Here is a 26,912-nt window from a genome sequence, read left to right as displayed (position 1 = left end):
AGGCCATTAGGCTAAGGGCATTTGTAAAAGGAAGGAAAAAATTAATGAAAAAAAGGCAGTATATAAAAATATATGGCCTTTCTCCAAAGCATTGTACCCTGCTCTTTATGTTACCTTCTCTGCTCAGTGAGCCAAAGGTTTAAACAAGCACTAAGTTTCTGCACTGAAAGTGCAGCCAACTGATTATTCACAGGAGCAATAAAGATTTTCATTCCCTCCTTTCCAGGATGCAGGAGAAAGGTGATTAAATTGCAACATGAGCTATTTTCCCCTTGGTGTGCTTGTGCCTGTCAAAATCAGTCTTGTTTGTATGGGCACAGCTCAGATAATTAGCATTATCTTCAGCCAATAACTTAACCTTATTATCAATGTTTTTCTAGTGATCCAAAGACTGGAGCTCTTACTTACAGTTGTATATATATTTGGATATTGCAAGAGAAAAATCTATTTTTATACCAAGACATGTCAGGAAACATGAAAATAATTATTCTTAAATAATAATACATAACAATTATTATGATTATTCCAGGTAAGACTAATCTTCAATTTCTGCTTTTCCTCTTTAAAAAAAAGGCGATTAATTTGCTGCTTGGAATTAAGGAAATAAACCTTACAATATATGATAATGTTTTATATTCTGAGTGAGGGTTTTGCTCATGTTTTTACCAGAACTTTTTTAGGTTTCACTTCTATATGAGCACTAAAAGGAACTTGAAGTAAACGGTGGAAATTTGAAAGGTCATGGTATTAGGGTCTTATAAAGAACCTCAGCCTCACAGAGACATGCCTGACAAAGTCTGGCCCTACATAAACTATGCAAAGACCTTTGAAATAACATAATTCAATATGATCCATTCATGTAAGAATACAACATCATCTTCCAGGTGAGCAGCAGCCATCCAGCTCCTGGTTTCTGCAGGGCATGATAAAACATATACTGCTTAATAAATAATCCATTAATACACTGTACTACTTAATAATGCTATTATCAAACATCCATATTACTTCATCGACAACAAACAGATCTTGAACTTTTGCACACTTTCAGGGTCGGAAAATTTTGCAGAAAACTTAAAGGTAAATTATTTCTGTCAAGATTGGTCCTTCCTTGCATTCACTAGCTTTGATAACTCCTCCTGCAAAACCTATACCAAGACAATTTGAAAACACTGAACCAAGTCTTAGCTTACCTTTGCTAAGAAGCACAAACTGCCTTAGAATCCTGGAAGTTTTAAGAAATCTAGAAATGTGAGGTTTTTCCCCCACAAGTCTTACCATCATAAAGTTCAAGCATCACATTTGGTAATGCTTTTAAGACACTTAATTATATGTTTTTGTTTCCTCTCCTATTCCAGTGACTTAAGCAAGTAAAAGACAGCACGTTCCTTTGCTTTGATAATCAATTGCATTACATCTTCAGAAACAAAAAAGCACTAGTCTTTTATTTCCTCTCATTAATGAAAAAGGTACATTAATGGCTACCATTAAACAATGTATATTGCTTTAAAACATGTTTTCACATCCTATTTGTCAAACCAGCAAGCTTTCATATCACTTTAAAAAACAAAGTATTTACTTTATTAAAACATTTTAACTTATGAATTGGTATTTTAATGCTCAATGCTGCTTCTACTTTAGTCTTATGTATGTATTCTGGTTTTCATAAAACATAATATTTATTTTTTATAAAAAATAAAATTTAAAAACTTTATTTTTAATCCATGACATCTTGTCTTCTGAACAATAGCCTGGTTTTTTTCTTCTATCAAGCTTCTGTATAAGCACCAGAGTGACATATGACTGTTGTCGAAGAACAAAAGGTACGCAAATTTGCTTTTAATCTAAATGTTATATTCTATTAATTATTTCTTATCACAGATAGTCTGCAACCAGGCTCAAGTAAAGTTTAAACATACCATTTAAAATCTACATGGCCTAGAACCTCAAATCCCTATAAATACAATTCTTTCAAGAAGTCTTTAGATACATTGGCATGTAAAGACAGAAAACTGTAAAGATCATGAAGAAAAACCAACCCAGAAGACTGTGATGAAGGGTTTGGGCTTTTTCCTATGTCTTCAAGCTATCGGAGACCTCGTATTTCACGTCTGTCAGTATGGGACCTTTCCTGGAAGTGTGGGCAGAAATTTACATGGACTGCTAGAAGAGTCTCACACTTGTTGGTGATGTGATCTGTTTCCTCCAAAATTGATTCACTTTAGCAAGCATCATACTGAAAATTGTGTGTTAGAGTATTCTGTGAAGAACTAGGAGTAACATAGACACCTGGGCTGAAACTTACTATTCTGTGCCTATTTTGCTTTATTGGTAAAGGTCTCTGAGAAATCATGTGGAAAAGAGCCTTCTCTAATCCTTGCTATGAAACCTAGACACTGCAACACCTATTTGCCATAGAAGAACAGACTTGTTCTGCACCATTATCTGAGACTGCTGGCAGAATTTGGGAACAGCCCCTGGCACAGCCAGGGATCAGAGCTAGCTGGGGATCTTCTGGCTCTTGTCAACTGCCCACTGCCCACTACATAAATCCCATTTACCATAAAAAAATACATATCCTTCTTGTATTTTCTTGTTCTGTAAAAGTGAGCATTGCTTTTTTCATTAAGACTCAAAATGCAGTTCTGCTCAAATATACTATTTAAGCGGCACTTAATATGCAATTGCATTTTAATATGGATTGATGTTATTGTAGGATAGAGGGTAAACAAGATACGTTTGCTCAGTCTTCTCACATCATGTAATTCTGTTTTCATCCACAAGGATTATAAATGCTTGTCATAGTAAACAGGTGATGGACTGCAACTACTAAATGAACCATAAATCAGGTATACAATTTTCTAGGGACATGTTCTGAAGTTTCAGACTTTAAAGTTAGCAGAGGATCCTATTACAAACCTTGATAATGTTCAAGATGTGGTCTGATGTTGTCAGATGGGACCGTCTTATGTGACAATATTTTGCTTAAATGCCAACTTCAGTTAGATTCTGAAAGTACTTGAAAAATGATAATGACTTATTTCAGTATTTCACTGAATTCCAGTATTGAGGATCTACCTCAATTTTAATCCAGGAATTTGAATCCAAACCCAGCTAAACCTCTGGTTATATCTAAACACTTATTTAAACACAGTCTTCCATTAACTTGGAGTGTCAACAACAGAAACATTAAAAGTAGTCATTCTAAACATCTTTGGTCATGGAAGTGCCACGAAGAAAAACGGTCCCGTTTCTACAGAAAAATGCATGGAAAGAAAACCTTTGGGTCTTGTATTACTATTTTTCTTTTTATTTTCAGCATTTTCATTGTGTTATCTTTACTTTGTGCTTTCAAACCACCAAGTTTTAACACTGTCTTGTGTTGCAATGCAAGATGTAACCAAAAGTGTGTATTCTGTTGCCGTCTGTTGAAACCGGTTGGGGAGGTGTTTTCTTTATCTCTTCTATGATCCATTCCTCATAACTCCAGAGGGGAGGGGGCAGGTGTCTTCTGTGGGCCAGCTGTTAAAACCAGGTGAGGCAGTGTTCTTTATCTCTTCCAGCACCCATCCTCCCTCCAGGGAGATATCTGCTGTTAATTGGCCATTGAGGCTCACTGCATGACTGATGACATGACATCATCCCATTGTGAGATGCTCCACCCAGTGGGAAGAATCAACCATTCCTACCTGGATAAAACCTGAGATTCAGAACACCAGGATAGCCTGTTTCCACTGGATTGCCAGAAGAAGACTGGACCCATCTCACCAAGACTGGACCTTCAGGAAAAACTAAACCCTTCTACAGGACCATCTCTGCTCCAATAGAATCACATCTGTCACTCTAGGAGGGCTTATTTGGACTGCTACCAACATCCTGACAGGGTGTCAGGTTGTATTCTGACTCTGTCACTCTTTTCTTTTTGTTTGTTTGCTTTTTTGTACTACTTCATTTTTATTTTTAATATTCCTAGTAAAGAACTCTTATTCCTATTCCCATGTCTTTGCCTGAAAACCCCTTATTTTCAAAATTATAATAATTTGGAGGGAGGGGGTTTACACTCTCCATTCCAAGGGAGGTTCCAGCTTTCCCTGGCAGACACCTGTCTTTCCAAACTGGGACAACCACTCAGACTACTCTCTCAAAAAACAGCACATGGAATATGAATGGTTTGGGTTCAATCAAACACATTTGGCAGCGCTAGATTACTACCAGATTTCTTAACCCATTCCCATTCCTAGCAAGTTGGCATAAAACAGTATCATGAGCAACAATCTACCATACCTACTATTTTTGTCAGTTTTATAAGGCCCAAAGCTATCCTAAATAATCTGTGCTAGCACAAGGCAGGGTTTCTTCCCCCACTGACAACATATTGTTGGTTCTAACTGATTTCTATGTAATCTCTTGAGTACCTAAAAATAGCAGACTTTTCCTTAATGGAATTAAACACATTGGTCCTGCAAAACATTTCAGCTGCTTTGGGAGAATGTAGACATTTGTCATTGATTTTTGGTAAATATGGGGCAACCCATGTGACATATGAAGACATGGTGCATTGGAGAACAGAACACAGCATCTTTCTTTCAGCTAGTCAAACTTAAAAGAACAATCATATCCTCTGATGGTCATCTCCTTTATGAAGAATATCCCATCAATAGTTGAGTATTCTCAGTCATTTCATAAAAAACACATTAGCCACTGACACCAAGGACTCATCAGGAAGCAAAAGGCAGGCAGTCTTCTTAGCCACATATGTGAGGCGGTATTTGGGACACTCTTATGCTGTTTGCAGTGTCAGAACTGAATGAAAGAGAAATGCATAACATCATGCTTTTGGCGCAAACTATGTCATCTGTAACCTTGGTGACCAGCCAAATGCTCACCCAGCCACTTGCCAGCTACCCTACTGATCAGGACAAAGGTAGAAAATAAGGAGAAAAAAAACCTCACAAGTTAAAATACAGAAAGGGAGGTTGCTTAACAGATACCACTACAGGCAAGATACTCAATTTGGGGCAAATTAAAACAATTTCTTGCCAATTAAAATAGATTAAAACAGTGAGAAATTTCTGTCATTTCCTTCTCCTGCTTCCTTGCTGAAAGACCAGCTTCCTGACCAGATACTTCCTCCTCCCTCACTAAATGATGTTATGGACCTCTCACTTTCTGCTACCACTTTTTGACAACTGGAGTGATTATTGTAGAGAGGGTTTGGGTCCCTGCCTTAGCCATGGTGTCCCCAGGTGCAGAGGCCCTCCTTCCTCTGCTGTGATGGGGCTGAAAAAGACTCAATAGTCTCAGCGCTAAGAAATGGATGGGTCTGATTGGGGTAGGAAAAGCAATCCTCTGTCAGATGCTGTACCAACTCAGTGGGATTAAATGTTCTGCCATAAAATCCCAGGCCTTGGAAGGTGGTAACTGCCCTAGGCATCTGCCAAAATCCTCACACATACCCTGCTGCCCAGGGATTGACCACATCAGGTCACATTTCTCTGTCAACTTGCCAACTAGTTGTTTACTCTTGCACTTGGATGCAATTAAGTTCCACCTACCCAGCAATGTCAGATAATAGGACAAAACAGCTTACAGTGATTATGCCTTGTCAATATTTTAGAAAGCATGAATTTAAATGCCAAAAGTATTATTAATACTGGCTTTTGAAGGGGGAGCAGTCAGAAAAAATTTCACCACGGTATGTAGTCTGAAAGCTCTGTCATCCTATGAAATGAGTTTTATTAGATACATAAAAAGAACAGACTTGCCCTTCATAATGGCCTGACAGCAGAAAATCCAACCATACCTTCACTGCTAAGTTTTCAGGAGAGATCACTCTACTGACACTTAAAATTTTTAAATCTACAACAGCCTATACAGCAACAATAATGGAGACTGTAAAGCATCAGAAAGGCTACAGAAGTAAATCAGTACCTAGTCCTTTAAAAAGGACTGCACTGAAAATCAGCATGTGCACTAATATAACCCTTCCTTTGTAAAGTTCCTGATACTCTTACACAAACCATTGAGTGTAGGAGTTTGAGAACAAATCGTGAAAGAACATTTCAATTTCCAACTATTTATCTAAAAATTTCTCTTCTCCAATAACCTCAGAGCATCTCTTAAAACTGGTTGTTTCATTTGGTTTTCATCTGCTTTGGATTACCCATACAGATGCTGATAAGCCAGTTACATGCCTTTTCTTGATCCGTGATCCCAGGGGATATATAGGAGAGTCATCAATCTTGCAAGATTCCCACAAAATCTAATTGATGCTTATTAATATAAAACCCAATGTCCTGCATAAACATGATTAGACACAGGAGGCTGAGCATCTTCCTAGATAATCTCTTCACATCAAAACTAATTTCTGCTAAAAGAGCTATCACCTGAACTCACTTAAGAACACAGTTAAATTTTTAGCATAATTTCTGCCTTTGCTTACTCCAATTATACTCTAATATTTCTTTTTATACAAAAAGCCATGACCAAGTTTTGCCTTCTTTCCCTTTCATTATCAGTCCCTTTTAAAATTTATCATCATTGTTTCATAGTTTAATACATGTTCTCACTGATTTGCTGCTACATTTCAACATATTGATTTCAGAATATCTGCCATTCTGCCTCAGGCAGGATTGTAACCTCATCCACTGTATTGTCTTAATTCCAGATTCAGAGAGAGGAATTCCCTTCTCGCTAAAATAACAAATTCCCACTTCCAGTAGTAAAGCAGACTGAACCTCAGATTAAACAGAAATCAAATTTAGTTCCCAGCTCTTTCTGATAGCATGAATTTAGTTAAGCTAAGCTGTTCCTGTCTACTTTGATAAATAGCAGTATTGAAGACATAGCAGGAAGAGAATTATTTAGCCAGGTGTTCCTTTGCAAAGGCTCCCTCTTTACAGTGAGTCAGAACAGAGCATGGGGTTGGTAAAATGTAGCTGATAATAAACCTGTGGGTAAACTAAGGGCTTTGTTTAGCCTATAATTGCAAAAAAAAAAAAAATCTTGATTTCACATTCACTCCCACTTCCCTCAATTAAAAGAATGTTCTTAAAAGGCTCTTAGTTTTTTGCTTAGCTGGGTACTTGAATAAAAAAGACTAAATAGCACATCAAAGTAACATTAATGTGTGCTTTGGTTCCTGTTTGTATATAGATGACCAAATTCATAGCACTGCAGTTCCACTGCAACTTACTTATTCAGAAGTTTGCTAATTTGCCATTTTTTAAAACCACTTAATTAGGACAATTCAAAGAAAACTTCTTTTCTTTTAATTCTGCAAGCACATAAGAACACGTGCAAGCCCTGTAGAACTTTTTATTTCAACCAGCTGTTGTGCACAATCCAGACTATGCAAAGCAATAACCAGCCTGTTTTACAATTGACAGAACCCACTCAGCCCTAAAAGTGAGTCTCTTATGCTCAATTACCAGCATGAAAGAAGGGTATGTGAAAATCTACCTGGAATTCTGGATAAAGTATGTGATAAAACTAAAATTACTATATTTCAGTGAACACCTACAAAGACAAACTTTAGTAGAGCAAAGCAACCATTCTCATTTTGAGCCTTTTTCTGTCCAACACACATCTCACTGTTCCTCTGGAGAAATAAAAACCCACATACATACTCATTTAGCCATCAGCAAGTTTGATGTTTTAAAAACCAAACCAGCATAATATCAGTGCCCCAGCTTTCAACAGCACCGATGACAGTAAAGTGTACAATTGAGAATGCAAGGTTGTAATCATAAGACTGGAAAAAAGTTCCAGTAATCAAAAACACTTAGGAATTGGAGTTTCAAATTATGAGGGGTCATCCTTAGTTAAACACAAAATTCTATCACATGCCACATATCACATGCTGAAACCTGAATTCTCCACTCCCCACTTCAGATCTAAAAATTTGTCCATGAAACATTCTTCTAGAGTGTGCAAAAGCAGAAAAACAGTAATATCATATATACATACAAAAGAGTTAGTAATTAACATTTACTTCAGCAAAACCAATCACCACTGATCTAGCTGGCATACATCCTCATACCTCCTTCCTGAGAATCTGCTTTACCATCTTGCCACTTCTTTTCATTCTTTGACAATTCAAATGGAAATTACTGGTAGCCTAAGCTGCACAGTTCTGAAATCAAAGGCCTGCCTACAGGAGGAGAGGGAGAGGAAAGGCACAGAGAGCCCACTCAGAGCCTTACCTTCCAATTAGCAGGAACTCCCCAAGCACCCCCAGGCGCCGCATGGCGATGAGGATGCCCCTCACGGTCATTCCCTCGCAGAAGCAAACCACCACTCGAGCCTTGGGTAGCCTCTCTCGCAGCTTGCGGAGCAGGCGATCAAAGCTCTTCTCGCCGGCGTTGCTGTAGATCTTGTCAGAGTGAGCAATGCAGAGACCCTCCTGGGCAGCCAACTCTTTGAAGGCTTCCATTCCACTTTCCCCATAATTTCCTGTTACCAAAAAAACATATATCATGCATTTAACCAATTGAACCAATTGAATTGAATTGTAATGAGAAAGTGGTAGTTTCCCCTCTAAAATTAAGCAGCATTGGCAGAAGGAAGAGCAAAAGAGATCCATCAAAGTGAACAAGCTCAGAGTTCAGTGGAGCAACAGGATATCCATGTATCAGTAGGTCTTAACAGAACTGGAGACTGCAAGTTTCTTCTCTTACATTGACTTAACAATGGATAGTAAAGGGAATATTAAACGAGGTAGAAAAGGGGACAGATCAGACAGTAAGAATGAAGTTTTATTAATATTTCTATGGCAAAACCCACAGCCGAGCTAGTTTAGGAAAACAGTAACAGGAAATAGAATAAAATGATTTAATTCCAAGCTGTCTGTATCACATGCAGTCCATGTTCACAAAAGTGAATGAAAAATGGATGCAAATTTAACACACACTGATGTGGTAACATTTTCAAAGTCTCACTAATTTGACCAAGCAGTGTCCATGACAGCTAAAATGTAGGCTTGATGATGTCTCTTAGAATAAGAAACTTTCTAACTGAAAGAACTCAGAAATAACCCTTTCCAAGACAGAAATATTTCAACTGTGTGGTGCAAACTATATATAAAAACTGATTCTCAAATTCACTTCTATTTATACATTCAGCAATCTAAAACAACAATTTTACAAAACTCAGACTGCCTTTTTCTATGGAAACAGGTGAAATCCCAAGTTTTCTTTGGATATTTTATGCTTGACACGAGCACAGGACTTATGATGAACATCCACCATGTAAGAGGAACAGTTGAACTAAAAAAACCCATGTCTATTAACAGTAACAAGAAATATCTCAAAAAGAGAATTGTTAATTTGATGCTATCCATATTGTTTATTTAATTTAATGAGGGGAGTAAAACCAGATATGCTGATCACTTCTAGACTCAGACCTTTTCAAACAAGAGGTGATTAAAGAGGTCCCACTTCTCTGTTTCCAACAGTTGTTTGAAACAGCAAATTGCAAAGAGGAAGACTTCTGAATCTGCCTGAATTTCTTCACACAAAAAAATTAAAACTCAAAAGTATACCCATCAGAAAGAAAATGCAGCAAGAGACAGTTCAGGCATTCTGTGTAAACCCAGTAGAAATAAGTGCATTTTTCCAAAAACATAGATCATTTGCCACAGATCAACGCTATGCTGACACACTATGACAGTCATTGTCATACTGAGTTGCAGACAAACCTGACAGGTCTAGTGTCAAATGCAAAACTGAAGTTCCCCAGGTCTTTGCACTGAACTGCCCTAGTTTCTCATAAATTTGAAGAGCAGCAGAATGGCCTCTTTTCTAGCCTGTGACTCAACATCATATTCAGCAATCAGGTCAATTCTGCTTTTTTTTCTGTGAGCCAGACGTACCCCAGAGCAGCAGTCCTGCGTGGCTGTGGGCAGGAGAGGAAGGTCTGTGCCTGGTGGGAACTCACCTCCTGAGCCCACCCTGTAGGCTCAGTACTGCAGCCCCATCCCACAACCCTGTACTTGGGTGAACTCTGTGGCCTTGTCATAGGCTGGGAGTGACACAGATGGAGGAATTTCCAGGTGTTTATAGGCCAGCACCTGCAGACACCAAGGGACTTACTCCAAGGCAGTACAGTTTCAGCTGTACTGCTTTGATGACTAGCCTCAGGTCCCAGACTGAGAAAGGAAAACCTCACCCCTGACTTGCCGTTAGCAAGAACTTTATGCTTCAGAAAGACTTATTCCCCAATTTCACATGGAACTTTGTTCAACAGAGACTTTGAAACCAGTAGGATTACTCTTAAAATCTTAGCTAAGGAGGGACAGGAGACTAAACTGCATCCTATTAGATGTTTAGGCAATGCATATTGAAAAAAAAGAATACAGTATGTTTCTTACCCAAACTTTAAGGAAGGGTTTTGTCAGTAAATCAGTAATTCTGCTGTAGTTCAAGTTAATGATTGCAAGAAATGAAAAATTAAATCAATTTGGAATGATTTTTCTCAGCTCTAATTTTGATGAAATAACAATTATCTCAAACACAGTCAAACCCGTACTAACAGTACAACAGCCTACCAAAACATATGCTAAGAGAAAGATTGGTGTCTATAAATTCAGGAAGTGTGACAGAGAGTCTAGAAGAAAAAAGCTAATTAAGATCAGGAACAACATGAACACAAGATGGAATAGGCAAAAAACAAGGCAGGAAACCTGCAGCTCAAAATGAAAGATTTCCAGTCCTTAATTGAAAGTAGCATAACAGCTGTCCAGTAGCAGCACAAAGCAGTCTGATGTTTGGCTGGAGCTTGCTCAGCTCACAAGAGCGATATGTAAAGTAGGTTTCTGCAACAGCCAGAGATGAGACTTGGTGACCCAGGAGGTTCTCTTAAAGTCTGTTTGCCATGCTCCCAGAGCAAGACAACATGCTGCTCATCTTTCCCCTCCAGGGCAAAGGATCAGGGAGAAAGAGAACACGTGGGATATGTTACATAGATTGTTCAATGCACTTAGCTGCCGAGGTATGGACAATGTCAGGGCATATATGGAATAGAAAACACCAATTAATTCTGTGCAATAGCCAAGAACACAGCCATCTGTACTAGCTTGGTGGGTACATTCATTTCAATCCACACTCAGACAACTGAGAGGGGAAACAATAAAAGAAATCTCTGTGTGATTGTAGTCAGTGAAGAGTTACATCAGGGCCCTAGGCTAAGGCCTTTTTTTCCTTTAAAAGAGCCATTGAATAAAAGATCTAATCTTATCTGAAACTGTTTTTTGTTATCAGGATCAGCTGTGAAAGACAAAATAATTATTATTGTGATTTTCTTTCTGACCTCTACCCAAAACTAGGTGAGCCAGTAACATACTTTGAGCCCCACAATACCTTGCTGGTTTTTAACTTTTTTAAAGGTCTGTTCAACTTGTACCCTATTCAAAAAACCACATATTTTCCTTATATTCTTATATTCAGAGTCTGTGCAGCAGTATAAAGGTAAATTTTAAACCTATCATTACTGCAATTTTATCAAGACGATTTTCATAACATTTTTCTCTCAGTGCCAAAGGAAGCTTTGCTTCACCACTGCGAAAATTCTAGATAAGGCCATTTCTGAAAGGGATTTGCATATCTCAAGATGTTGCTGAGAGTTACATATAGTAGTAATAATTCTCACTCATTGGATTCCACACATTAAATATCTTAACAAAAACGTTGAGATGCTGTAGTGAAAATCAGAGATGTTATTTTGATCAACAGAAGACATAAAAAAGAAGAAACTAACAAAAATTCAGCTTCATAAATTGCTCCTGTGAGCCAGTAAGTATTACATTTGTGCCACAGCTATATTGAAACTAGCACTGCTTGGTTGTATTAACACTTTAGTAGTGTGGGGAGCAGAACCCATGAGCTCCATCTAAAAGGTTTATGTTCTTTTTTTTTATTACAGCTGATTGGCAAATTTGTCCCCATTCTCTTTATCAAGAGAACCATGGTTTTCATTTATGAAATGGAGCAGAAACAGCTCAGCAGTGAGGCGCTTATGAGAATCCTGGAGACTGTTTTCTTAAGGGATGCATAGAATGTCTGTGTGGGCCTTCCCAGGCCATATAACAGTGTGTTGTGTTTTCAGGGGGCTTAAAAACAAAACAGTGTGTCCCACATAATCTCTACCTTTGAATGAAATCAGCCATTGATTTATTTGTGCAATAAAATAAGGAAATATGAATCATTCATATTTGAGCTGAACAGAACATTTCCTTGAAATATAGACTAATCACTGTTAAAGAAAAAATCTTAAAGACCATAATTCTGAAAACAAAGACAGATTCTGTTCTTTCTTGCTCTGCTTTCAGTGTCAATACGAAATACCAACTACTTTTTTAAGACCACTTAGAGAAACACCTACAAAACCGATAAAACCCACGGCTGAGGACTCTGCCTGGAAGAATGTTCCAATGCACTTAAAATGACAAAAGGTAGGAATCAAGAGTTACTCCTTCCACCTGAGCCATGAGTAATCTCTCCAGGTGAGGTCACCTGTTGCTCACCACTAGGGGCTTATTTGCTGCATTCATTCCTCTAAACCATGGCAACCACAACCTGGATGGAAAGTGAACACACAAGAACTCCCATACACTCTGCAAGCACATAACAAAGGTAATGCACCAAGTAAGACAACCAGAAACTTCAATTTCACTGCAGGGTACTACAGAGGCAAGTCATATTGCAAGGAAGTTCCCCTTTTCAAATTAACAAGAGAGAAACTATTTTTTGTCCTCTTCTTTCCTCTCTCAATGTTATGATCTATTTTTATCACCTCTCCCAAGCTTTGTAAATGTAAACACATTGCTGGAGGTATAAAGTCTGTTTCATTGCTCAGTACTGATTCACTGCAAGACTTCTCTTTTATTCAGCTAATTAACTACTTTTTGGCAGAGAAAGTGAGATGAGAACAAGATGGCTGCATGACATACCAGCAAGTAAGAACTTTTTAAAATCTTCACTACTGCAAAGACAAATTAGTTGGGAAGAGCAGAGCAAGGACATGATCTGATTGCCAAGTTAATTCCTGACATATTGCAATAAGTAGTGTGTAAAAACTAAAGATAGTATCAAATAAGACAGTAACTTTACAGTTGTCAAATACAAGTCTGAGAAGACAGGAAAGTTTGGGAACCACTGAACACAAAAGAAAAAAAAAAGGCAGAAAGAGCATCAGTTTTCTTTCCTATAATATGGTATGCCTCCCTGTGCCACAGGAGCATCTCTGAGTAGGATCAGTAAACAAGAAAGAAAATTGAGTTTTCTACTTTTAATGTATTTGTTAAGAGTACCATATTAATAATCCTGTGTATAGTTAATTGGTAACAAACTAAACAATTTCAGCCATCAGATTTTAGCTAGTATATTAGTGATAAGTTGGTAGCACAGACAGAATCAGCTAATGAATCTGAAATAACAAACAGTCACTTTCTAAACTGTAATAATTCAACCACTCACATCCTTTGATTGGGAGAGCTACAAATAAAAGTCAAAGTCCCTATGTATTTCCTGAAGGTACCAGGCTGAAAAAAACCCAAAAAAGTTGTAGAAATGGATCTGCCAGTGTATGTTATTGTGGTCTATCCCAAACATAAATGTTCATAGAAAACAGCCCTGCTGGCACACAGCTTCTAGGGCTATCGAACTGACAGCATGCAGATTCTGCCAGACTTCCCTGTAACTGGGAAAAGGGCAAGGATCCAAAACTTCCATGTTTCCCCAGAATATCTTTTTCAAAGCTATCCCACTGATGTCAGGATTTTACATTTTACCATTTATAAGTTATTCCAAATAGGATTTGTTTTTTTCTTTTTCAGTGAACTCTCTACACCTAGTGTTCATTTTGCTACCTAAAGCCCTTTACCACACCATTTGTGTTCAGATAGAAAATTACATTGAGAAAGCTTCTTTTGCTTAGTAAATCTCACCTCAGGTGTTTTTAAGGGACAACTTCAAAGCAGGTGAGTTAGGCTATGAGACAACTAACCCTAAAGTACTGGTTACTTTACAATAAGTAGAATTCTACATGGACATGGGCTCTGATTCTGCTACCAGTCAGGACAAAATATCAAAGAAAACATCCAAATTGTAAAATGCCCTTGATCTAAAATCTCAGACTGCAAAGCTTAAAATGAAAACCTTTACGGCTTATTTAATTCTAAATGAAATAAGGTTTACAGAGGAAAGAACAACCCAAAACCTGCTTTAAAAAGGATGCTGAAGTGGCTATTTCAATTTCTTTAAGTACAGTGGCTTTGAAGAGAGAAACAAGTCCTGCAAACATCGGCCCCTAAGGAAGTTTAATACAGTTTGAACATCACTGCTACTCACTAGATGTTTTTGCCCCTCCTGAAGACCAGCTGGACTGGTTACTGCTTCCTGTTGCTTAGATTGGGTCCAGCTACCCCCCTTCTGAGTTCTAAAGTTGCTTTTGGCCTGTGACCACACATCGGTATCAAAGTCCTCCTTGCCACCATCACCTTGACTTCCAGACCAACCTGTGGCTTTATGGAAGTCAGTGTTTCCCTTACATTTCCCTAGCTGTTTATCTCTGACATTGTCAAAAGCACTTTGTATTGGATGGAGGCCTTACCGTCCTTCAGCTGTGGAGAAGAAAACTCATTATTAGAAACTGAAACTACACTGCAAGCACTCCATCTTGATTTAAGCTGAGGAAAGTTTCCTGGATTCATCAGGGATTTCCAAGCAACTGCACTCTAGCCTTACAAAGGCCAGAAGGATATGTTAAATGAATGAACTGAGTCATCTTTAGCACACTACAGATCTCAGCCATCTGTGCTTACAGCCTGTTTTCTTCAGGCCCTTCTAGAAATGCAGAAAGTGAGCTGTTAAGGCCAGACTAGTCTTTTTTTTCATTTTCTAGCATTAACCAAAATTGAGTACAAGGGAATTAAAAAAAAAAAAAAAAAAAAAAAAAAAAAAAAAAAAAAAAAAAAAAAAAGCTGAAATGCTGAATTAGATGATTGTATCATCCATTAAAGAATACATTATGCTTAACATTATTAGAGAAATGAGATTATATTTCAAATAAGAAAACTCTCATAATTTTATGAAATGCTATGTTACTTCTTGTCATTAATTACAAAGTAGGTAAAAAATAGCTCACCACAGTAATGTGTTACCTCAGTAATGAAGACACAGAAAAAGGTAAAATTCTATCATTCTGTAAAGTGGTTATATTTAAGCCTTCATCCTGAAAGCAGCAGGTGCAATATCTTGAACAGCTAATTGATATTCTTGTCAGAAATGCAGCCACAGGTGAAGTCAGTCTGAAGTAATGAGACTACAAATGCTAAATGGCACTTCCCTAATAAGACAAATGCCAAAATGTGGTATCGTGCCATTTTTTTCCCTAAATGTATTCAAAGCATACACCTAGTGATTACTTATTATGTATCTATCAAGAAGTTTGAGAGGTTTATATTCTAATGAAGCTATTTCAGCTCCAAACCTTGCTGACACACAGTACTTGTAACAAATTTGCTTGCTGAACTTCATCTTCCTGTTCATGACTTATCATGAACAAGGGGCTTCCAGTTTTCTTCAGAAAATATTAAAATTAATCTAGTGAGTCTAAAGACTTATTTATGTTATTTTAGAAATAATTGTGGTTTAATTTAAATGTGTTTAAGAAAAACAGTGACTGCCTTGGTTTACATGTCCATTCAAGGTTTTGATGAAAATGAACATAATTTCATAATATTATGTGAATAAATTCAAAACAAAAAACAAATTCAAATCCTGAGTTTGAAAGGTTCTCAAAAATAAAGTTCTCAAAATAAATAAAATAAAAAATAATTTTTAAAAAAAGTTCTCAGAAATGAAGTTGAGGAGAGATACTCATACTAGCACTTCCAATTGAGTTTATAACTACAAGGATTGACACAATATAAATATTTGAGTTACACAGTATTAAATGTCGTGTCTGCTGCTGAATGGTGAAACATTTGAAATACCTTTTCCCAAAGGCTACAGTAGTATCTCCATATGAAAAAGTGATTTAATGCTGGGAACACAGGCAGAGCTAGTACAGGAAATTAATGTAAAAGCTGAATTACCACAAGTAAAGAACAAATCAGCAGTTTACTTTACACAGCTCCCACAGAGGTAATATAAAAGAATGAACTCTGGAAGGGCAGTCTTGAGGGCTACAAAAAAGTGGCCGAATGCAAGTAGGGGAAAGTGATAAGCCTGTACACGTGAGACAGTGAGATACTGCAGGCAGGTCTGCACTTGTACAGCTTTGTGAGGCTGCACCCCAGGGATGACACCTCAGACAGGCTGAGTCCTCCTGTGCCCCCACCCATGTCCACGTTCAGGAATGCTCCCAGGTCACCTCCTGTGCTCCTGGACATAATGGGGAGGCCTGAGGATTGGTGGGAGGCCCTTGCAGCACCTCAATTCAGCCCTTACAGCATCGTGCATCCTTGAGGGGATGAGGGCAGTGCTGCTACACAGGCTGGTAAAATCTCTCGTTGGGGGGAAACAGAAGGACCTTTTGCTGGGCTAAGAAATAGAAAAAAAGACAAATCATGGACAAAGACAAAAATATTGGGGGTTTTTCCCACACACTGCAGACATTGAAGTTTTGCCTCCTCTACAGCCAGGGTTTACAGATAGATCTGTGGAATGGCTTCTGGGTACTCACAAGTTATTCTGCCATCCAGGAGGTCCCAGCAGCCTTCCATTCCCAGCTCAAAACAACCTGAACCCCAGCATGTCACTCCATCGTGGCTTCAGCTTCTCTGTCCCCACATAAATGTTCCCGGTAAAATGCACTGAGGGCAAGGAGTGGCCCTCTGCCAGAGGCCCACAAAAAGCCGCAGGCCCCTGCATGTACCAGGGAAGCTGGACAAGCCCTGCTTGCTCCCAACACCTTTCTTTTCCCAAATTGTCCCTGTGAGGGACAAAGCTCTCAGAGAAACTGGGTACCAGCGAAGTGGCCGAGGGGAGATGGCACTGGTTCCCTGCCCTGGGCCAGGGCAGAGCCGGCAGAGCAGCCATGCTGGCCCCGGATGGGGCTGCCCTCAGCCTGGCAGGTGATCCGCCCTGGCTCCCAGGGCAGGCTGATGGCAGGACAGGCTCCTCCGCCACACCCTGTCCCGGGCACTGGCAGGGAACCCAGGATGGGAAGGAGGGGAGCAAGGGGGGCAGTGACCACAGATGGAGCAGACACAGGTGCGACATGGAGGAGAGAGGCCGAGGCTGTGTGTGCATGGAGCGCATCCAAAGGCAGCAGCTTCTGAGGGCAAGGCAGCCGTGCTCGCACAGCTGGCTGTGCACAGGCTCTCCAGGAATGCTGCATCACCTGCTGCCAAAGCAGGCTGTGAAGGGGCAGACTGCGAGGCAGATTTGGGGGCCCTGCTGGCCTCAGCTTTGGCACCCCATTGACAGTGAAGAAGCAAAGCTTTTGGCCTTGACAGTGGCCAAAGGGCAGCATTGACATGGCTGGCTCCGATCTCACATCTCACAGCCAGGAGAAATACATCTGCAGCTGTGCAGATGTGATCTTCTTGGCAAAAACATTATGGGCCGTTCTGTGTGGTTGCTCCAGCATTGGGAAACAGCACAGCCCCCTGTGTGCCAAGAGTTTTGATTAAGGTATTCATCAAGGAGTGATTTTCAATGTGTTCAATATTTCTGCTGTGACTGAACCAATAAATGATTAACATAGATGCCTCTTGATCTTATGACAACATGTGTGGTAGGTCTGATCTGCACACTCTCCAGCAATAAATCTATTTTTGACAAAGAAGAACATAGCAGATGTACCTCTGGGAGTGTCAGAAAATCCATCCCTAAAGCTCTGACTGGGAGCCATGGGGGTATAAAAAAGACTTAAAAATCATTATGGCCTCAAACACTATTAGGATCACCAAAGGACTCTGGCAAACAGTATTAAGAGGCTGCTGCCATCAAGGCCCACTCTCTCACCATCACTGTCACCACCATGCCATCCCAAATATGGCTCCTGGATTTGGGGAATTTGGATTGTGAGCTCACCTGATGGGAAGTCAAGATAAAATAAAGGTGGCACTATTGTTCAATTATCTCTGGTCTAAGGATAAGTAAACAAGGCTGAAGGAGAAGAATGTATACACAAGGAAAGCCAAACCCAGCCGCTGCACTGAAAAACACCTCTGGCTGGATTTGGGGTGGGGAGGCCACAGACTCATTTGCTGAGGCCCGGTTTGCACACTCTCCCTGCCAGCCAAGGGGGAGGAGAAGAGTTTTTGTGTGTATGATGGCAAAACCTCTGGTACAGAGGGGTTAAACACCCATCACCAGAGACTAAAAGCCAGATAAGAAGCAGACCCTGAGAGAGTCTTCCCTCACACAGACTGGCTCTGTTGTAAATCTCCAACCACTGGGAATGTCACATTCACACAGGACATTCACATGAGGGGCAGGTGTCTTGTTTTAAAAAGAGTCATAAACCATCAAAGACCCCAGAAGTGTTCCCCAGACTCATTCCTAAGGCTTTCCCCAGATTCAGAGTGTGTTGCAAAAGACAGTGTAAAACTCCTCAGTGCAGAGGAGGTGCTTGGCATGTTCCCACAGGTTCCTGAACGTACTGTGTGTTTCATGGGACCCCCACCACCAAGAGGACCAGAAGAAGAGGACAAATGGGACACTGCTGTATCCACAAGGGTGCTAAATATCTTTCTACTTAATCTTCTCTCTGTATCTTTTTCTCTTTCTCTTCCCCACTTTTCTTCTGCTTTTCCTATTTCTTTCTCTGTCTCTCTGATCCAAAAGCGCAAGACACTACAAATCCATTCGGGTATTGTATAACCTGGCATCACTAACGTGCCTCTGGTATGAAACAATGTAATGTTCTGTGACAAGATGTAAGCAAGGAGTGAGAAGACACGGAATCTTTCAGATACATAGAATGTTTTCAGGCCAAATATCATCAACTTCTCCTATCTAATCCAAATATAAATGAGTGAATTGGTGTTGATACGAATGATAGGAAAACACATGTGAGAGATCAAAAAAATAAACAATTCTCCCATTTCTATTTTATTGGACACTTTATAATTTCTTTCTTTGTTCCTTTCTTTTCTTTTTTTTCAGAAAAAAAAGTTCACTTTCTCTTCAAATTAAAGTAATTACCACTAATCTTCAATAACACAAATTGGTATTAAGCAGAGGTGTTGAGTTGACCAAATGTCAAAAGAAAAGAAAACCAAAAGAATGGAGAGGATCTTTATGACAGCAAGATCGTAAAAGGTTCATAAAAATGTTAAATAGATGGAGAGGAAAAATAGATCTTAGAGAAAAAAAAAAAAAAAACAGCAGTACAAAGGCCACTGCAAATTCTGTATACCACTGAGGTTTCACACAAACTTCTTTTTCTCCAACAAAGCATTTCTGGAACTTAAAATAAGATCTTTTCATCTTGTATAGAAGTCTTGCATAATCTCCTCTCCTCTGTAATATTTGTTAAATTTGATGATTGTTAGTAAAGAACCAAGATTTCATCAAAATAACAGAAAATACTGATGCTTCCCCTGCTACTGTGGAAGGAAAATAATGACCCTTCTTAGGATGTAACTAAGATATATACAAATCACATGCTACTTTGGATGGCACTGATATGTCCGTTTTATTTATTTTAAATGTTTTCTTTCTTTTTCATGCCATTGAATAGTTTGTTTGTATGGTTTGTATGGTTTGCATGCACTTATCTTTTGAGAAGCTGATCATGATACTGTGATCTTACAGGACACCTTTAATAAAATGAGGTTTACTTTACCCTATGTTGAAGAGCACTCTCCTGCTAGATTCTATGATTAAATTGGATTGGAAGAGTGATGTTTCTGCATGTAATTGTGTAAAGAAACAAATCCACAGCTGCTTGGAATAGGGATTTTTGGGGCATCTATGAGTCTGCACTGCATGAGAGCAGAGATGCTCAAGGACTGGGTAGATCCCACTTACACGATAGGGATTCCCCTAGAAGATGCAGAATGCATTAAGCTGTTTCCTTATCAGCTGTGTTTCTCTGTTTCTAAAATGCTGATATATTTTTCATTAACTGTGTGTTCAAAAATAGTGAACAGTGATTTTGTTTAAAATATGGTCTACATGCAAATTTTTCCCTGTCTTCTTTGAGACTGTTCGAGCCTCAGAAGGTAATATTGAAATTAGCCACTGTTCATTTCCTTTAGTATCATCAGAATCCAGCCCAAGACTTCCTGATTGCACAGATAAAATATCAGTGGGGAAGGAAGGGAGAAAAGACTGCCAGTCTAAAACCACACACAAATTGTTGTCACAGGTTTCAGCCTATTTCCTTCATGGATTTGGTTTAAACCCCTCTAGGATGTTTAGCCAGAGGAATAAGGAGGTAAGAGACTCCTTCACATATGTAATGAGCACCAATTCCATGACCAATGCATGGCAACTCATTCCAAGCTGTTGCTCTCCCGTATGGAGAGTGAAAAATGCCCACCAAAGACAGTCTGGGCTGACTGTTTGGGTAACCCAGTGGCCTCACTCCCACTGTCACTGAGGCCCTTTCATGGGCACGGGGCTGAGGGGAGGGTGTGAATGTGTTTTTGATGCATCTGGGAGGGTGGGTACAAATGCAGAAAGCTGCTCTTGAAATGTCAGCCTGACAACAGGAACTACTGGCACAACAATGAGCAAGGCCTTTCCTGCAAAACCATTGGCAACAACAAACCTCAAAATTATCAACAGAATTTGTATTAACTTAAACTACATTTGCTAGACTTTTCTGTAGTCCTCCCTCCTACATAACAACAATTGGGTTTTCATATTTTGTGTGAACGAGATCTTGTGTCTAAGATTAGCTTTTCCTCAAAAACATATCTCACATTGCTGTGGTATTTCCAAATGAACTACAGTCTTATCCTATACATCTGTCCAGGTTTTAGTATAATCAGAAAAGCATATGGTTATGCATATTAACATACTATGGGAAGGAGATGCATTAGGCAGACCTCAGTTTTCAGCTTTGAGCACTTGACTATTTATAAGCTGTTGGAAAGCATGTTAAATGACAGAGTGAGGACAAAAAACTGCTGTTTTGAGTATGCAGATTTAACTTATTGAATCTGGGGTTACATGCATATAAAAGTGCAAAAACAGAGGAAGGAGTTTGGGCTTATATTTCTGACAATTTTAAAAATTGCTGTTGCAACTTGATGCAGAGGGATGAGAAAGGATGAAGGTTGTGTAGGTTTGGAGGTTTTAATAAATATCAGCAGCACTTGTCTTCTCTCTTTTGCCTCTCTTGGTTCCAACATTCCTTTGTCTATTCCTTGGGTGCTTGCTGCCTGTACACACGCAAGGGGACTGTATTTCCACCAGATACAGCAGTACAGCAGGGCCATGTTTAAAAGTACAAAGGCATAGTTGACAAAACCCACTCACAGGCTTTTGGAAATCTGAGACATTAACCAATTATCTTTTAAGATTAATTAAAAGAACCCTCAGCACACAGAGTGGAAAAATCTAAGAACAGTCTAAGAAAACCCCAGAAATTGTTACTGAACTCCGGAAAACCATCAAATACATCTTATTTGAGTGAAAGAGCCAAGTCAAGATTACCAAGGAATCAGTAAAGACAAACAGCCCTGCATAAAGCTTTTGAAGTCTGCTAAAGGTCAGCTGAAGTGAAAGATTTATCTTTCACTTGATCAAGATATATTTAAAATTAAATGTATTCATTTTTCTGACCCCTGTATGGGCTATTCACTTAAAGGTTGGACTCAGTCCTTGTGGGTGCCTTCCAGCTCTGTGAATATTCTGTGATTCTGTGAAAAGGCTTTATTCTATAACAATAATAAAGGCTGATGACTACTGGCATAGTATTATTGCATAAGGATTTCCATTTTTACTTAAGTAGTTTGTCTGCCCTAATCTTAGATTAGTGCTTTCTGAGAAATTTCAAGCTCTTATTAAATTGAAAACAAACATTTCCATGGTGCCCCTTTAAAAAAAGTCTAAATTTATCTGGACTGAATATCTACTGATTTTATTTTTCAAAAACAGAGGCTCAAGCAAATGACTGCTGTAAAAAATGAGGGTTTCAGGCTCATACAATGCCTCTGAGAATTCTCACAGTATAGAATGACACTATTTCCAAACTGTCTTATTGTATATTCCTTAGCTAACAAAGTGGGCATATCAAACTAATAAGACATGCTAAAAACAAAATGAAGATATTAGAGAGGAAACAAAACAGGATCTTATAAAAAAATGAAAATCACCAGACTCTGCTAGGGGTAAGTTCAACTTCTTATTTAGAGATGATATTTAAATATAATACTTTTAATGCATCATCTGACACTTTACTGCAATTATTTAACAAAGGAAAAACAGGCAAACTTTATTTACCAAACTAACATACAGCAATCTTCTGAAATAATCTATTGCCTAGTAGTTTGCAGCCAAAGGAACTGTATCTGATCATTCCTTTTTGTCCTTTCTTTTCACCAAGATTTTTTCATTATTCAGTTGTGGGGGGAAAGCAAACACTCTCAGAAAGACAACTGAGTAGTAGCTAGGTTCTCAGTGGTGCTGGGACCAAGTTTGGTGGCACACTCCAAGTACACCTGCCTGGGGAGAATCACCTCTCCTCATGTAAGCCATAATTGACCTCTGAAGTAGTGCAGTGGTGTGGCAGCTTTGTGCCCTGTACTGCTTGCGAAAATAGTTGTGGTTGATGCTTTCCTTGAAACCACTTTCACACAGTAAGCATTAGAGAAGCCTCATTATAACATCTAAAGAAAAGCTCAGGAACAGCAGGGCCTCTAAAACCCTGGTGTGATGAGTTTCCCTTGGCACTCCTCAGCCAAAGATTAGAGTTTATCTCAATAACAAGCAAACAACCAAGATTAAAAATTGTATCTGAAAAACCTCTGCAATATCTTGTCAGAACACTCACTACCAGCTTTGTTTTCAATCCTACACCCCAAAGAGAGCTGTAACTGAAGTTTTATAGAAAAGTGACTTGCAACAGTTCCCCCCACAGCACTCGATCTTCTGTTAAGTCTCATCAGCAGTTATAATTATGTTTGCATTTCCAATGAAAAAATCCAGCCTGAGACAGAAAAGACTGTGAAAAACATCATGACTTAAAATGTATCACACACATTGCCTGGGAATAGAGGTTAGATGGGACAGTTTTCCTCGGCAATATTAATCAGACTAATTATTTCATTTTTCTTACAATCTAAGAAGCTAATGATTTTGCTATTTTTGTAAGTAAATGTCTGCCTATAACAAAAAGCATTGACGATCAAAGATAAATGGATTTAAGGCAAAATAAATCCAAATCTGAATTATCTATTACATTGATATCATAGTGCTAGGGGAAAAAATGAAACATCACTTCCTGAATTGCAACCACTTTAGTCACATTTTGTTATAGATCTCAGTTCTGTCAGAGTATCATCTGCCAGAATGAATTAGTGCAAAATTTAGTACTTCACTTTTAACAAAGAATAAGATTGTAATGGCATTTCAATTTTCCTTCAACCTCTTGTTAGCACTTGATAAATGCACTCTCACAAGCACTGCTGCTCATCTGACATGATGCCTGCAATCTTAATTTAACAGATCTGAAGAAAATGCAAAGGCAGAAAGCTTTCTGGTTTTCTTAACATTTCCTGAGATCTCTGCAAACAATTTTTTTCTTGATGACTTAATTTGAGTGGGTTATAGGGACTTTTTTCCCCCTCCTAAGCAATTTTGTCCTCCTAGGTTTTATTCTGAATGGGTATTCATTTAACAGAGGTTGATGAACATAGAATAAAATGTCAATGAAAAACATCTGAAGCACTTCTGTGTGTTCATGTATGTATACAGAGCGAGACATAGACAAGCTGGTTTTGTCTCTCACCAATGGGGTGCTATGAAGTTGTTTTTTCTAACCACCAATGACCTTTTTTGTTTGTTTTCTCATAGTTATGTCAGAACACTTGGAATAGACACTTCCCCTGAGAAAACTGCTGTGCTTACCATTCTCAAGAAACAAAATACCATTGCCTCTTCAATGCAAAACCCAAGTGCAGGCACAACTAAAGACACAACAATGACTCAAGTGGCCAAACGTTGACTGGGCAATCTTTCTGAGCAACACCATTAGAGATTTTCCATCTTCTGAACATGCAGCACCAGCAGCCATCTGCTACACAGGGAGCTCTGTTACTGGAGCTGACTCAAAGCTAGTCAAAAGCATTAGCAGATGGCAGGAGGCGGCCTGGGATTTGGGGACAGGTGAAAGATTTAGGGCAGCAGGTTGGTTGCTCCTGGCAGATCCTAAAACTGGAAAGCAGAGTTGGGCCCTCCTCTGCCTCTCCCAGTAATCACTCCCAGCCACTTTCTTTGCTGAGATCTTATCTGGCCTTCCTCTTAGAGAAAAAATGAAATTATGCCATTTGGTAGGTGATATTGCGGTCCAAAAGGTAAGAGAGAAGCTTTAGAAGCTGGGAACTTCAGAAAAGAAAGAAAAAAGGGACAATGATGATGGGTCAGTGCTAGATGAGATTCTACAGAACAGAAAGAATCTTTCACTAAGTTTTTATTTTCTGTATTTCGGGAAAAAGACAGATAATGTATACATACCAGAAGATGGTGACGGTGTTGATGGTGATGATGAATGGTAATGTCCCTTCCCAACTCAGAAGGAAATCAAGTGGCAACTCCAATGGCAGGCATTTTTAAATGGATGTGTTCAGATAAGTTCTGTCAGAAGTTGTTGACGAGCCTCTGAACTATTAGAAACTATTTTCAATAGCTGTTGGAAGTCATGAAGTGCCAGAGGTCTGCAACAAAGGCAGTGCTGTGCAATATTTAAAAGGATAGATGAGTTAACCTATCTGAGTACTTACAGATCTGTCAGCCTGACATCCATTTTGGACAAAATAACAGGTTATTTTGTCAGCTGACATGGAATTTGTGTACATAAAAAAAATTAAGGGAATGGGGCAATGTAAGGGTTGCCAATCATTGCGTGTATGTGGAAACTAGGTGTTTCTAATTCAGTTATCCAAATCATCTCTTATAATTGAATTTATAATCTTGGTTATCAAAAGTAATATAATCCATACAATACTACTCAATTTCCACAGGACATCTTCCTTCATTTTGCGGGACATTTTGGCTATGAACCTGGAATGACAAGAATCAGTACTGAAGACATAGAATAGATTAAAGTCTGGCTGGTAGGTTTCAACATACACTTGCAGTAAAGGAACACTAATTGATTGTGTGTCTCTATTGTCTCTCATAAGGATCTGTACTTAGATTTTACAAGTTAGCATTAATCAGTGACCTGGAAAAACAAAAATACAAAAGCATTACAAATAACATTTGCAAATGACAGAAAGATTGGGAGACAAGCTACCAGTGCAGCCTGATCTAGGTTAATCAGTAAACTGGACATAGACAAAGAAATACGCAGTTAAATACATGCATAAATTTAAACTTTTGGGAACTAAATATGCTGCTTATGTGGGATCTTAGAGTCCATCATGGGATGCAATTACTGACTTGGTAATTATAATAGATAAGCACTAAAGGTAATGCTGTGGCTAAAAAAACCAGAATTGGGGCTTAGTTATGTAAATAAGTGGTACTGTAGTTAATAGTACCGCTTAACTATTTCACAGTACTATGACTACTTCTGCACTGATGTCCAGCATTACAGGATAATGGAAAAATGGTGCAACCTCAAAGAGTAGCCATCAAGATCACAAAAGACAGGAAGATGTGACTTTAAGTGAGCTATTCAAGGCTCTGAGCCTTTGATCTGAGCCTCCTTCTCGGATCAAAAACAAATAAACAAACAAACAAACTCCAAAGTACCGTCTGAAAGTAAAGCATTAAGCAGCTTTTAATTGTAGAAGGAATTAAATTCTAGAACAACATTTCAAGAGAACTATTGATATTAAAGAACTTACCAGGCTGGATTTCAAAGTGGGTTAAGTGCACACATAAATTATACAGTGTAAGGAGTCCTTGAAGAAAATGTTTGGAGTATTGTGTGATTTTTAAGTGGAACTTTGTCTTGGGAAACTTCTGCTCAAGTGGCACTAAGGCTAGACCTCTGTCTCTACTCTGCATTCCTAAAATGTATCTCCTATTTCAAAACAGCTGAAGTTCTCATAACACCACAACTTCTACAACACTTGGAAATATCTTTAAAAATGGAGAAACTTTCAAACAGAGGTGTATGAAATGTCATTTATCTGTAATATACTTCTATATCTCATCAGTAGAGTTGGTCACACAGGTATCCAGGCTACTTAAGCACAAAGCATGCAACACAGGAATTGTCCATAAGAGTGCTCTAGGCTGGAAATCAACATTAAATAATTTTGCACTTCTAAATCCTTGAGTGGCTAGAGTTTGAAATGCTAATGCCATTATCTCTAAGGTATTAGTTGTGAAAGTTTCAGTGTGATGTTACAAACTCAATGAGGCCTCTGCAGACATAAAAGTTCAAATAAAGCAGTTCCGCATTTAGAGCACTCATCAGAGAAGAGGGGAATAAAGCTTCAATTTCAACATGAGAGAGTAAGAAAATAGATCTTTCACATAGGAGAGTGGCTTAATCACTGGGTAAGGTGTTTCTTGAGCTGGACTCTACTGGATCTGGCTGCAATGGAGTGAACTTTCCTTATACCAGCCTGCATGGGGCTGTATTTTGGATTTGCAGCTATTTAGATTCACTCTTGTTCTACCTATTTTCCCTCCTTGTCCCCTTGATACAGAGTGGGGAGGAGTGAGCGAGTGGCTGTGTCAGGGCCAACCCTCCACTTGGAAAAACAAACACAGAAATAGTTCTTGCAAAATACAGCAGTGTCACATTTGACAGTAATGTCTTAAAAGGTGTATTCT

At 38.8% G+C, this 26,912-nt stretch overlaps 1 protein-coding gene across 3 annotated transcripts in view; it reads right to left on the bottom strand.

Moving 5' to 3' along the window:
- The window catches only part of GRM1 (glutamate metabotropic receptor 1), a 187,987-nt gene that overhangs the window by 145,434 nt on the left and 15,641 nt on the right, over positions 1-26,912 (bottom strand). For all 3 annotated transcript variants that reach the window (XM_063390332.1, XM_063390334.1, XM_063390333.1), the window contains exon 2: positions 8,202-8,451. In XM_063390332.1, coding sequence (XP_063246402.1) covers positions 8,202-8,451 — 250 coding nt within the window. The remainder of the gene's footprint in view (positions 1-8,201; positions 8,452-26,912) is intronic.

The sequence above is a fragment of the Prinia subflava genome, chromosome 2 (genome assembly GCF_021018805.1).
Source record: "Prinia subflava isolate CZ2003 ecotype Zambia chromosome 2, Cam_Psub_1.2, whole genome shotgun sequence".
Classification (NCBI taxonomy): Eukaryota; Metazoa; Chordata; class Aves; order Passeriformes; family Cisticolidae; genus Prinia; species Prinia subflava.
Note: the sequence above shows the minus strand (reverse complement) of the source record. Positions and strands in the feature narration are given on the sequence as shown.